General features: G+C 45.4%; 1 protein-coding gene across 1 annotated transcript in view; it reads left to right on the plus strand.

Annotated features, from left to right (window-relative positions):
* Window positions 1-13,555, plus strand: part of LOC120997244 (cytochrome P450 2K1-like) — a 49,938-nt gene extending 36,383 nt beyond the window's left edge. The window contains exon 10 of the mRNA XM_040427248.1: window positions 12,758-13,555. Coding sequence (XP_040283182.1) covers window positions 12,758-12,936 — 179 coding nt within the window. The 3' untranslated portion in view covers window positions 12,937-13,555. The remainder of the gene's footprint in view (window positions 1-12,757) is intronic.
* Window positions 13,556-13,920: the final 365 nt, after the last annotated feature.

The raw sequence follows: 13,920 nt of genomic DNA on the forward strand, positions 1-13,920 counted from the left end.
GACAGCACCCCAAAAAGCCCTTTTTAGGGCTAGAACATCATTCTGCTTTATTCTAATTGCACTTGCCTGCCTGCCAGCGTGTGTGTCAGGCTCACAGCGTATACTGTGCCCACTTGCCTAGTGCCACCACTCATATCTGGTGTCACAGTAGCTTGCATTTAAAAAACAAACAAACTTTTTTGACTGTACTATAATAGCAGTCAGTTGCCGGCACGCGCGTGTGTTTCAGGCCCTGCAAGTGCATAGTGTCAACAGCGCAACTCATATCTGGTGTCACATTCGATTACATTTAAAGAAAAACAACAATTTTGACTGTGAATAAATAGCAGTCAGTTGCACACACGTGTTTGTGTGTTTAAGGCCCAGCTGCAAGTCCATAGTGTCACTTCAGCGCAACTCATATCTGGTGTCACAGTAGCTTGCACACATAGTACAACTTAACTAATCTAAAAAAAATGACAGGCCACCCCGCAGGGGCCATCGTGGTCGTGGGGCTGTGATTCCCTTTGGCCCTAGAATAATGCCCAGTGTTCAGAGGCCACGTACCCTGAACTCGAAAAGTTCTGAGGACATAGTTGACTGGCTAACACAGGACACCACTTGCACGCCTGCCGCCACCACCAACACTAGCACCACAGCCGCTTCACTTGATCTGTCAGAGGAGTTATTTACACATCGGTTGGAAGAAATGAGTGATGCGCAACCATTATTGCCAGAGGATGTAGATAACAGGGATATGTCTCAGTCAGGCAGCATTACACATATGGACGTACGGTGTGATGATGATGATGTTGTACCCGCTGCTGCTTCCTTTGCTGAGTTGTCAGATACAAGTGAAGCGGTTGATGATGACGATGTGTCCGTGGATGTCACGTGGGTGCCCGCTCGAAGAGAAGAAGAACAGAGGGAAAGTTCAGAAGGGAAGACAGAGAGAAGGAGGAGACGAGTTGGAAGCAGGGGGAGGTCGTCGCAAGGAGCTAGTGGCACAATCAGAAAGCATGCATCGGCACCCAGGGTCAGCCAGACAGCACGCCAATCAACGCATGCTGTTGCCACCACCAGAATGCCATCATTGCAGAGCTCAGCAGTGTGGCATTTTTTTTGTGTGTCTGCCTCTGACAACAGCGATGCCATTTGCAACCTGTGCCAAAAGAAACTGAGTCGTGGGACATCCAACACCCACCTAGGTACAACTGCTTTGCGAAGGCACATGATCGCACATCACAAACGCCTATGGGATCAACACATGAGTACAAGCAGCACACAAACTCAAAGCCGCTATCCTCCTCCTGGTCCAGCATCTTCAGCCACGTCAACCACTGCTGTCCTCCTTGCCCCCTCTCAACCATCCGCCACTCCGTCTCTCGCCTTGAGCAGTTCCTGCTCATTTGCCCACAGTCAGGTGTCTGTCAAGGACATGTTTGAGCATAGGAAGCCAATGTCACAAAGTCACCCCCTTGCCCTGCTGGCTTGTCGGAACTCTTAGCCCGCCAGATTTTACCATACAAGCTGGTGGAGTCTGAGGTCTTCCAAAAATTTGTAGCTATTGGGACACCGCAGTGGAAGGTACCCAGCCGAAATTCCTTTGCACAAAAGGCAATCCCCAACCTGTACTCGATTGTGCAAAAAAAGGAAGTTATGGCATGTCTGGCACACAGTGTTGGGGCAATGGTCCATCTGACCACTGATACCTGGTCTGCAAAGCACGGTCAGGGTAGGTATATCACCTACACTGCTCATTGGGTAAACCTGCTGACGGCTGCTAAGCATGGAATGCGTGGCTCTGCAGAGGAGTTGGTGACACCGCCACGACTTGCAGGCAGGCCTGCTGCCACCTTCTCTACTCCTCCTACTCTATCCTCTTCCATAACCTCCTCGGCTGAGTTCTCTTCTGCTGCTGCGTCTTTCTCCACATCAACGGCACCCCCCCCCAGCTCCCCAGGGGCAATTCCACATCCCGGATACGACAGTGTCACGCCGTCTTGCGGTTGACTTGCCTGAAAGCAGAGAGTCACACCGGACCAGCACTCCTGTCTGCCCTGAACGCACAGGTGGATCAGTGGCTGACTCCACACCAAATGGAGATTGGCAAAGTGGTGTGTGACAACGGAAGCAATTTGTTGGCGGCATTGAATTTGGGCAAGTTGACAAATTGGCCGTGCATGGCACATGTGAGTAATCTGATTGTACAACGCTTTGTGCATAAGTACCCAGGCTTACAAGACGTCCTCAAGCAGGCCTGGAAGGTGTATGGCCATTTCAGGCGTTCCTACACGGCCATGGCGTACTTTTCAGATATCCAGCGGCGAAACATGCCAGTGAGGCGCTTGATTTGCGACAGCCCGACACGTTGGAATTCAACACTCCTAATGTTCGACCGCCTGCTCCAACAAGAAAAAGCAGTCAACGAGTATTTGTATGATCGGGGTGCTAGGACAGCCTCTGCAGAGCTGGGAATTTTTTTGCCACGTTACTGGACGCTCATGCGTCTTTTTGAGGAGGTGACAAACCTAGTCAGTCGCACCGAAGGCACCATCAGCAACATCATCCCATTTGTTTTCTTCCTGGAGCGTGCCCTGTGAAGAGTGCTGGATCAGGCCGTAGATGAGCGTGAAGAGAAAGAGGAAGAGTTGTGGTCACCATCACCACCAGAAACAGCCTTATCAGCATCGCTTGCTGGACCTGCGGCAATAATGGAAGAGGAGTGTGAGGAAGAGGAGTCAGAGGAGGAATGTGGCTTTGAGGAGGAGGAGGAAGATCAACCACAGCAGGCATCCCAGGGTGCTCGTTGTCATCTATCTGGCACCCGTGGTGTTGTACGTGGCTGGGGGGAAGAACATACTTTTAGTGAGATCACTGAGGACGAGGAACGGGTCATGAGTAGCTCGGCATCCAACCTTGTGCAAATGGGGTCTTTCATGCTGTCATGCCTGTTGAGGGACCCTCGTATAAAAAGGCTGAAGGAGAACGACCTGTACTGGGTGGCCACGCTACTAGACCCCCGGTATAAGCAGAAAGTGCCTGAAATGTTACCTAATTAAAAGTCGGAAAGGATGCAGCAGTTCCAAAATAAAGTAAAAAGTATGCTTTACACAGCGTATAAGGGTGATGTCACAGCACAACGGGAATCTAACAGGGGAAGAGGTAAAAGTAATCCTCCTCCTACCCTGACCACGCCGGCAAGGACAGGACGCTTTACAGACGTGTTGTTGATGGAGGACATGCGGACCTTTTTAAGTCCTACGCATCACCACAGCCCTTCGGGGTCCACCCTCAGAGAACGACTCAACCGACAGGTAGCAGACTACCTTGCCTTAGGCCCCTTTCACACGGGCGAGTATTCTGCGTGGATGCGATGCATGAGTTGAACGCATTGCACCCGCACTGAATGCCGACCCATTCATTTCTATGGGGCTGTTCACATGAGCGGTGATTTTCACGCATCACTTGTGCGTTGCGTGAAAATCGCAGCATGCTCTATATTCTGCGTTTTTTACGCAACGCAGGCCCCATAGAAGTGAATGGGTCTGCGTGAAAATCGCAAGTATTCGCAAGCAAGTGAGGATGAGGTGCGATTTTCACGCCTGGTTACTAGTAGACGAACGGGATGGAGACCCGATCATTATTATTTTCCCTTATAACATGGTTATAAGGGAAAATAATAGCATTCTGAATACAGAATGCATAGTTAAATAGCGCTGGAGGGGTTAAAAATAAAAAATGTACTTACCTTAGTCCACTTGCTCGCGCAGCCGGCATCTCCCTCTGTCTCCTTTGCTGAACAGGACCTGTGGTGACGTCACTCCGGTCATCACATGATCCATCACCATGGTGATGGATCATGTGATGGATCATGTGATTACCAGAGTGACGTCACCACAGGTCCTGTTCAGCAAAGGAGACAGAAGGAGATGCCGGGCTCCGCGATCAAGTGGACTAAGGTGAGTTAAATTATTTTTTATATTTTTTTAACCCCTCCAGCGCTATTTAACTATGCATTCTGTATTCAGAATGCTATTATTTTCACTTATAACCATGTTATAAGGGAAAATAAATAAAATCTACAGAACACCGATCCCAAGCCCGAACTTCTGTGAAGAAGTTTGGGTACCAAACATGCGTGATTTTTCTCATGCGAGTTCAAAACGCATTACAATGTTTTGCACTCGCGCGGAAAAATCGTGGGTTTTCCCGTAACGCACCCGCACATTTTCCCGCAATGCCCGTCTGAAAGAGGCCTTAACTGCAGATATCAACACTCTGAGGAGCGATGAATCCCTTGACTACTGGGTGTGCAGGCTTGACCTGTGGCCTGAGCTATCCCAATTTGCGATAGAACTTCTGGCCTGCCCCTCTTCAAGTGTCCTGTCAGAAAGGACCTTCAGTGCAGCAGGAGGTATTGTCACTGAGAAGAGAAGTCGCCTAGGTCAAAAAAGTCTAGATTACCTCACTATTATTAAGATGAATGAGGCATGGATCCCAAAGGGACTGACAGTGGGCGATACATTTGACTAATAAAGGCCTGGTGATGAGATGAGCTGCCTTGGGCTAAAAATGGTCCACACGCTGCTGTATTTTATCTCTGAATGCCGGATGACTTGCGTGACTTATCCACCACCAACTAGGGTTCAAGCCGCAATGTTTTAGGGCACTTTCTGACTGGAAAACATAAATTTTTCTGGCCGCTGCTACAGTACCTAATTTTTCAGGCATGTGTACATGCCTAATTTTTCTGGCCTCTAGTGCTGCACTGTGGCTTTAAAAACCAAAAAAAAAAAAAAGGCACATACATGTGTCAATTCCCCTTCATGATCGTTACCTTGTTGTGGTGAAGGGGCTTGCATATCACAATGAAGCGACCACTGAGTGTGTTGGCAATGGCAATGTTGGCACACCCCAGATGATAAGGTCGTTGCTTCATTGTGAACAGACCAAAAGCGATCAGCTGGATAATTTTGCATAGAAAAAACATTAATTTTCTTTGTGATCATCTAAGGTGATCATTAAAGCCTACTAGGCCAACAATGGGCCCACACTGCAGAATCATTGTTTTCTGGGTCACTTAACTGTCACTGAACTACCTCAGCACAATGTAATGAGTGTGTCAACTATATTGTCAACTCTTTGCGGTTGTCTAAAATCTATTCCATACACGTCCCCTGATAGGGGACATAACAGGGATTAAACTGATAAGAATAGTACTACTTAACACACCTTATAATAATAATAATAATAATAATAATAATAATAATAATACTAGTGGACGTAACAGGGATTAAACTGATAAGAATAGTACTACTTAACACACCTTATAATAATAATAATAATAATAATAATAATAATAATACTAGTGGACGTAACAGGGATTAAACTGATAAGAATAGTACTACTTAACACACCGCTCCTATCTGGTGGCACAGTAGATTGCACGCGCAGTGCCCCAAATTGGACGGAGGAGGACCGACCAAGCATCTTTTTCCATATCCCGGTTCCTAAAATTGATTCCATACTCACGTCCCCTGATAAGGGACGTAACAAGGATTAAACTCATAGGAATAGTACTACTTAACACACCTTATAATAACGCAGAGAGAGGAGTCTGAAGAAGAGGAGTCAGAGGAGGAAAGTGGCTTTGAGGAGGTGGAAGATCAACCACAGCAGGCGTCCCAGGGGGCTTGTTGTCACCTTTCGGGGACCCTTGGTGTTGTACGTGGCTGGGTGGAGGAAGAAACCTTCAATGACATCAGTGAACAAGGAATGGGACATGGCTAGCTTGGTATCCAACCTTGTGCAAATGGGGAGTTTGCGGTTGTGCAAATGGACTGTTTGCGGTGCGTTAAACATACCTGATGTTTTAACCACTTACCGTCACACTAACGCCGAAAGGCGTCATCTCTGCGGCGCTCCCAGGTCACACTAACGCTGATTGGCGTCATCTCGCGTGAGCCGAGATTTCCTTTGAACGCGCGCACACAGGCGCGCGCGTTCACAGGATCGGAAGGTGAGCGAGTGGATCTCCAGCCTGCCAGTGGCGATCGTTCGCTGGCAGGCTGGAGATGCGATTTTTTTAACCCCTAACAGGTATATTAGACGCTGTTTTGATAACAGCGTCTAATATACCTGCTACCTGGTCCTCTGGTGGTCCCTTTTGTTTGGATCGACCACCAGAGGACACAGATAGCTCTGTAATATGTAGCACCAAACACCACTACACTACACCCCCCCCTGTCACTTATTAACCCCTTATTAGCCCCTGATCACCCCATATAGAGTCCCTGATCACCCCCCTGTCATTGATTACCCCCCTGTCATTAATCACCCCCCTGTAAAGCTCCATTCAGACGTCCGCATGATTTTTACGGATCCACTGATAGATGGATCGGATCCGCAAAACGCATACGGACGTCTGAATGGAGCCTTACAGGGGCGTGATCAATGACTGTGGTAATCACCCCATATAGACTCCCTGATCACCCCCCTGTCATTGATTACCCCCCTGTCATTGATCACCCCCCTGTAAAGCTCCATTCAGATGTCCGCATGATTTTTACGGATCCACTGATAGATGGATCGGATCCGCAAAACGCATACAGACGTCTGAATGGAGCCTTACAGGGGCGTGATCAATGACTGTGGTGATCACCCCATATAGACTCCCTGATCACCCCCCTGTCATTGATCACCCCCCTGTAAAGCTCCATTCAGATGTCCTCATAATTTTTACGGATCCACTGATAGATGGATCGGATCCGCAAAACGCATACGGACATCTGAATGGAGCCTTACAGGGGCGTGATCAATGACTGTGGTGATCACCCCATATAGACTCCCTGATCACCCCCCTGTCATTGATTACCCCCCTGTCATTGATCACCCCCCTGTAAAACTGCATTCAGACGTCCGCATGATTTTTACGGATCCACTGATAGATGGATCGGATCCGCAAAACACATACAGGCGTCTCCCTGGAGCCTTCCAGGGGGGGTGATCACCCCATATAGACTCCCTGATCACCCCCCTGTCATTGATCACCCCCCTGTCATTGATCACCCCCCCTGTCATTGATCACCCCCCTGTCATTGATCACCCCCCTGTCAGGCTGCATTCAGATGTCCGTATGATTTTTACGGATCCACGGATACATGGATCGGATCCGCAAAACACATACGGACATCTGAATGGAGCCTTATAGGGGGGTGATCAATGACAGGGGGGTGATCACCCCATATAGACTCCCTGATCACCCTCCTGTCATTGATCACCCACCTGTCATTGATCACCACCCGGTCATTGATCACCCCCCGGTCATTGATCACCCCTCTGTCATTGATCACCCCTCTGTAAGGCTCCATTCAGAATTTTTTTTGGCCCAAGTTAGCGGAAATTATTATTTTTGTCTTACAAAGTCTCATATTCCACTAACTAGTGTCAAAAAATTAAATCTCACATGAACTCACCATACCCCTGACGGAATCCAAATGCGTAAAAAATTTTTGACATTTATATTCCAGAATTCTTCTCACGCTTTAGGGCCCCTAGAATGCCAGGGCAGTATAAATACCCCACATGTGACCCCATTTCGGAAAGAAGACACCCCCAGGTATTCCGTGAGGGGCATATTGAGTCCATGAAAGATTGAATTTTTGGTCCCAAGTTAGCGGAAAGGGAGACTTTGTGAGAAAAAAAAAATAAATAATCTATTTCCGCTAACTTGTGCCAAAAAAAAATGAACTCGCCATGCCCCTCATTGAATACCTTGGGGTGTCTTCTTTCCAAAATGGGGTCACATGTGGGGTATTTATACTGCCCTGGCATTTTAGGGGCCCTAAAGCGTGAGAAGAAGTCTGGGATCCAAATGTCTAAAAATGCCCTCATAAAAGGAATGTGGGCCCCTTTGCGCATCTAGGCTGCAAAAAAGTGTCACACATCTGGTATCGCCGTACTCAGGAGAAGTTGGGGAATGTGTTTTGGGGTGTCATTTTACATATACCCATGCTGGGTGAGAGAAATATCTTGGCAAAAGACAACTTTTCCAATTTTTTTATACAAAGTTGGCATTTGACCAAGATATTTATCTCACCCAGCATGGGTATATGTAAAATGACACCCCAAAACACATTCCCCAACTTCTCCTGAGTACGGCGATACCACATGTGTGGCACTTTTTTGCAGCCTAGGTGGGCAAAGGGGCCCACATTCCAAAGAGCACCTTTCGGATTTCACAGGTCATTTGCCTACTTACCACACATTAGGGCCCCTGGAAAATGCCAGGGCAGTATAACTACCCCACAAGTGACCCCATTTTGGAAAGAAGACACCCCAAGGTATTCCGTGAGGGGCATGGCGAGTTCCTAGAATTTTATATTTTTTGTCACAAGTTAGCGGAAAATTATGATTTTTTTTTTTTTTTTTCCCTTACAAAGTCTCATATTCCACTAACTTGTGACAAAAAATAAAAACTTCCATGAACTCACTATGCCCATCACGAAATACCTTGGGGTGTCTTCTTTCCAAAATGGGGTCACTTGTGGGGTAGTTATACTGCCCTGGCATTCTAGGGGCCCAAATGTGTGGTAAGAAGTTTGAAATCAAAATGTGTAAAAGATGACTGGTGAAATCCGAAAGGTGCTCTTTGGAATATGGGCCCCTTTGACCACCTAGGCTGCAAAAAAGTGTCACACATCTGGTATCTCCGCACTCAGGAGAAGTTGGGGAATGTGTTTTGGGGTGTCATTTTACATATACCCATGCTGGGTGAGAGAAATATCTTGGCAAAAGACAACTTTTCCCATTTTTTTATACAAAGTTGGCATTTGACCAAGATATTTATCTCACTCAGCATGGGTATATGTCATTTTTTACACATTTTGATTTCAAACTACTTACCACACATTTGGGCCCCTAGAATGCCAGGGCAGTATAACTACCCCACAAGTGACCCCATTTTGGAAAGAAGACACCCCAAGGTATTCGCTGATGGGCATAGTGAGTTCATAGAAGTTTTTAAGACTTTGTAAGAAAAAAAAATAAAAAAATAAAAATTATCATTTTCCACTAACTTGTGACAAAAAATAAAAAGTTCTATGAACTCACTATGTCCATCAGCAAATACCTTAGGGTGTCTACTTTCCGAAATGGGGTCATTTGTGGGGTGTTTGTACTGTCTGGGCATTGTAGAACCTCAGGAAACATGACAGGTGCTCAGAAAGTCAGAGCTGCTTCAAAAAGCGGAAATTCACATTTTTGTACCATAGTTTGTAAACGCTATAACTTTTACCCAAACCATTTTCTTTTCACCCAAACATTATTTTTTTTATCAAAGACATGTAGAACAATACATTTAGAGCAAAATTTATATATGGATGTCGTTTTTTTTGCAAAATTTTACAACTGAATGTGAAAAATGTCATTTTTTTGCAAAAAAAATCGTTAAATTTCGATTAATAACAAAAAAAGTAAAAATGTCAGCAGCAATGAAATACCACCAAATGAAAGCTCTATTAGTGAGAAGAAAAGGAGGTAAAATTCATTTGGGTGGTAAGTTGCATGACCGAGCAATAAACCGCTAAAGTTGTGGAGTGCCGATTTGTAAAAAAGGGCCTGGTCTTTAGGGGGGTATAAACCTGTGGTCCTTAAGTGGTTAAAGCACATTATTCCAAACAATTTAGGAATGTTAGGTGATTTATGCCCTTTATGGATTAAAACCCGACTCTGCGTCAACTATGTAATTTTCCATGGGAGTTTTGCCATGGATCCCCCTCCGACATGCCACAGTCCAGGTGTTAGTCCCCTTGAAACAACTTTTCCATCACTATTGTGGCCTGCCTATTGAAGTCTATGGCAGTTCGCCCGGTTCGCAAACATTTGTGGAAATTCGCGTTCGCTGTTTGCGAACGGAAAATTTTATGTTTGCGACATCTCTACTGTCTGCACGTCACTGATGTCCTCCTCAACGCTCTGGGTCAGGAGCCTCACTGCTCGCAACACCAGCTCCCACACCATTCTGCTCATCACTACTTGGCCACCTAGCAGAGGAAGCGGCGGATGTCTCCTCCACATCTTGGCTGGCCAGTAGCTGCTGACTCTCCTCTAGTAGCTCGTCCTCGGTGTACTGTGGGGCTGAGCCCACAGCATACAATGCTTCTGTGGGTGATGGAACAGCAAAGGACAGAGGCAGGTTGAGGACAGGTGAGGGCACAGGACCTGCTCCCGGGCCATGTCAACTAAGGGTTATGTCTGACGAACCCACCGAATCTTGGCTGGGGGTCTCTGATGTCACTTGGGACGAAGTGGATGACCGAGTCAACCATTCGAGAACTGCTGGGTTGCTGGTCAAGACACGACTTCTAGATGACAGAGAACTCAGGCCTCTCGCTGCGACTCTTGCTGCCACACACCCTCTTACTTTGCTGAGACCTGTGCCTGCGCCAGAAACATTTAGGCCTCTGCCACTCCCCTGTGCAGGGCCTGTTACTTCTCTGTCTGACATACTGTTAGATCATATAAATAAATATAAAGAAAATTAATACGCCCCAAAAAAAAAGTCTGTAATTTTCTCACTTCACCATACAACGGCTTTTAAGCCCCTTTTTTTTCAACTAATACATGCCAAAAAGGGCTGTATTTTTCTCACTTCACCACACAACAGGAAATACTTTTTTTGTGCCACTAATACATGTAAAAAGGGGCTTTAGAACATATAACTGCACCACTGAACGGCAAATAGGCCCTTATTTGTTTCCACTTATACACAACACAAAAGGCTTTAGAACATGTAACTGCACCACTGAACGGCAAATACTGTATATTTTTCTTTTCCACTAATAAACGACAAAAAGGGCTTTAGAACATATAACTGCATCGCTGAACGGCAAATAGGCCCTTATTTTTTTCCACTTATACATGACACAAAAGGCATTAGAATATATAACTGCACCGCTGAACGGCAAATATATGTTTCTTTTTTCCACTTATACAGTACACTCCACGAAAGGCTTTAGAACATATAACTGCACTGCTGAACGGCAAATATTTTTTTCTTTTGCCACTAATACAAGACAAAAAGGGCTTTAGAACATATAACTTCACCACTGAACGGCAATTATAGATTTTTTTTTGTGCCACTAATACAAGAAAAAAGGGCTGTAATTTTCGCACTTCACCACACAATGGCTAATAAGCCCTTTTTTCCCACTAATACAAGCCAAAAAATGCTTTAGAACATATAACTGCGCCGCACAAGAGCAAATAAGACATAGAAATATTTCCTTGTAATAAACCCTGTTAGGGTACTTTAGGGTACTTGCGGCAGAAGATTCCGTCAAGATGTATGCAAACTGATGGCATTTGTCAGATGTATCAGGATCCTGATCTGTATGACAAATGCATTGAAATGCCGGATCCATCTCTCCGGTGTCATCTGGAAAAACGGATCCGGCATTTATTTATTTTTTTCATTTTTTGCGGTCTGAGCATGCGCAGACCGCACTGCCGGATCCATTTTTCCGGGAACACTCGGGGCCGGATCCGGCATTAATGAATTTCAATGGGAAAAAATGCCAGATCCAGAATTCCGGCAAGTGTTCCGGAATTTTGGACGGAGATAAAACCGCAAATACTGAACTGCTGATGCATTCCTGAACTGAATGCTCTCCATTCAGAATGCATTAGGATAAAACTGATTAGTTCTTTTCCGGTATTGAGCCCTTAGGACTGAACTCCATGCCGGAAAAGAATAACGCTAGTGTGAAAGTACCCTTAATGGCTGTATCAAACAGCACTTGCACCCTCAATAACAGGAACGGTTTGCTAGAATTACAGAGCTGAATAATGGCAATTTGGGTCCCCAGTCAGTGCAGCAAGGTGTAATAGGATTGTTCCTATTACCCAGGTTGTAACCTCCCCTACTGAACCCTGTTCAACATAAATGCTGTGGAATGATTCCTCTCTGTCCTTTTCCAACTCCTTAAATAATCTTTCCCTGAACTTGTAAATCATTTTTTTAGCATAATGAAGTTTTTCCTAGCACTGTCCCTAGCGCCTGCTGACGTCTCTCCCTGCACTGAGTACACTGGATATGGCAGAATTCAAAATGGCTGAGGCGATTTATAGGGCTGTGACATCACAGGGGCTGGCTGGCTGCTGATTGGCTGCATGCATTGCATTATGGGCGATCCCGCGTTCCCAGAGTTCATTGTTCCATGTTTTCACATGTGCAGCAACCATTTTAGGAAAAAATGTGATTCGTTACCACGAAGCGTGAGGAAATTCGGATTCTGTGCGAATCAAACTTCGATTCGCACATCTCTAATCATTGTCCTAATGAGTCCAAGCTTGTGAGCAGCACAGTAAATAGAGTAGATTGGGTGCCAGCGGTTGTACGAGCGATCCAATCTCCAAGAACGAAAAAGAAATAATCCACAGCACTTCTACAAGTAAAATAAAGATGTGACTTTATTCACCAAAGCAACATTTCGGTCCACACACTGGAACCTTTCTCAAGCAGTGACTTGAAGAAAGGTTCCAGTGTGCGGACCAAAACGTTGCTTTGGTAAATAAAGTCACATCTTTATTTTACTTGAGGAAGTGCCGTGGATTATTTCTTTTTTAAACATTGCCCTAAATACTTCTACCAGCTGAATTTCCATAAGGAGGATCACAACTTTTCAAGAATTTGACCTTGGGGACTCACCCCCCTCGTCTCTTAGTCATAAACTATGTAATTGTCTGTTAACATTTTTCATTCTTTGAATTGTAGGAAAAAGAAGTTGTGCAGGGGAAACCTTGGCTAAAATGGAACTGTTTCTGTTCTTCACATCATTATTACAAAACTTCACATTCCAGGCACCTCCTGGGGCAAAATTGGATCTTACACCTGGACCAGGGTCTACAAATTCTCCCATGCCTTATGAAATCTGTGCCATACCTCGCAGATAGATTGTGCTTCTCCTTAAAGATAGGCTGAAAATAAACCCAGTCATTCTTTAGTTTCAAAGACCTGCATTATCTAGCTCAAAACCTGAGCAAAAAATTCCTAACAACTAACCCATATAGATGACCTGTCCATAGGATAACCCCTCATTGTGTGTAAGGGTTGTGGGTCTGACACCTGGTATTCCCACAATTAAGCAGCCAGAGAGCATGATGGCCCCTTAATGTTACTCTTATCATAGCTGCACATCCGTACCTGTGGCTGAGCTGAGGTACCAGCAGGGGTCACTCATGTCATTACTGTTCTGTGCTTGTATAGCATTGTAGGTGCTGTCTTGTCCTATTGTGTAACCTTTATCCTTTAATATTTTCAGTTCAGATTTTCACAAGAGCTGAGGAATTTATTTTAGCTTTAAATAATGTGATCATCTATATATGATAGTAAGGGGCTATACAGGACTTTAACACTGATGGTCTGTCGTTGTCATTAAGAAATATCTTCAGCTTAAGGGCTCATGCACACGACGGTGTGCTGGCCGAGCCCATGCTGCAGACAGTAAATTGCTGTCCGCAATGCACGGGCATCGACCGTGGGGCAGCCGCATGCGGACTGTGGACCCATTCACTTGTAGTGTGAAGAGGGGATTTTTGTCTCTTGGAAAATGGAGATTTATGTATATCTCCGTTTTCCATCCCTTCTATTCTATTCCTAGCAAATTGCCTTTGTTTCCCATACAACCCGATTATCCTGTGTAAAATTACACCTCTTCCAGTCCTTCATATATCTCAGGAACAACACACAACCCTCGCAGATACTTATATATAAAAATAGTTTACTGATAACATAGAGATGACAAAGCAATGGACATTATACATGGAGATACAGATAACACAATACATAGAGGACACCACCACACACAGCCACCTCAGTTCCTGTCCACCCTGGATGCTAAGCAAATGCGGCTAATAATGTGTATGTATATACAGTAT

Source organism: Bufo bufo, chromosome 4 (assembly GCF_905171765.1).
Source record: "Bufo bufo chromosome 4, aBufBuf1.1, whole genome shotgun sequence".
Lineage (NCBI taxonomy): Eukaryota > Metazoa > Chordata > Amphibia > Anura > Bufonidae > Bufo > Bufo bufo.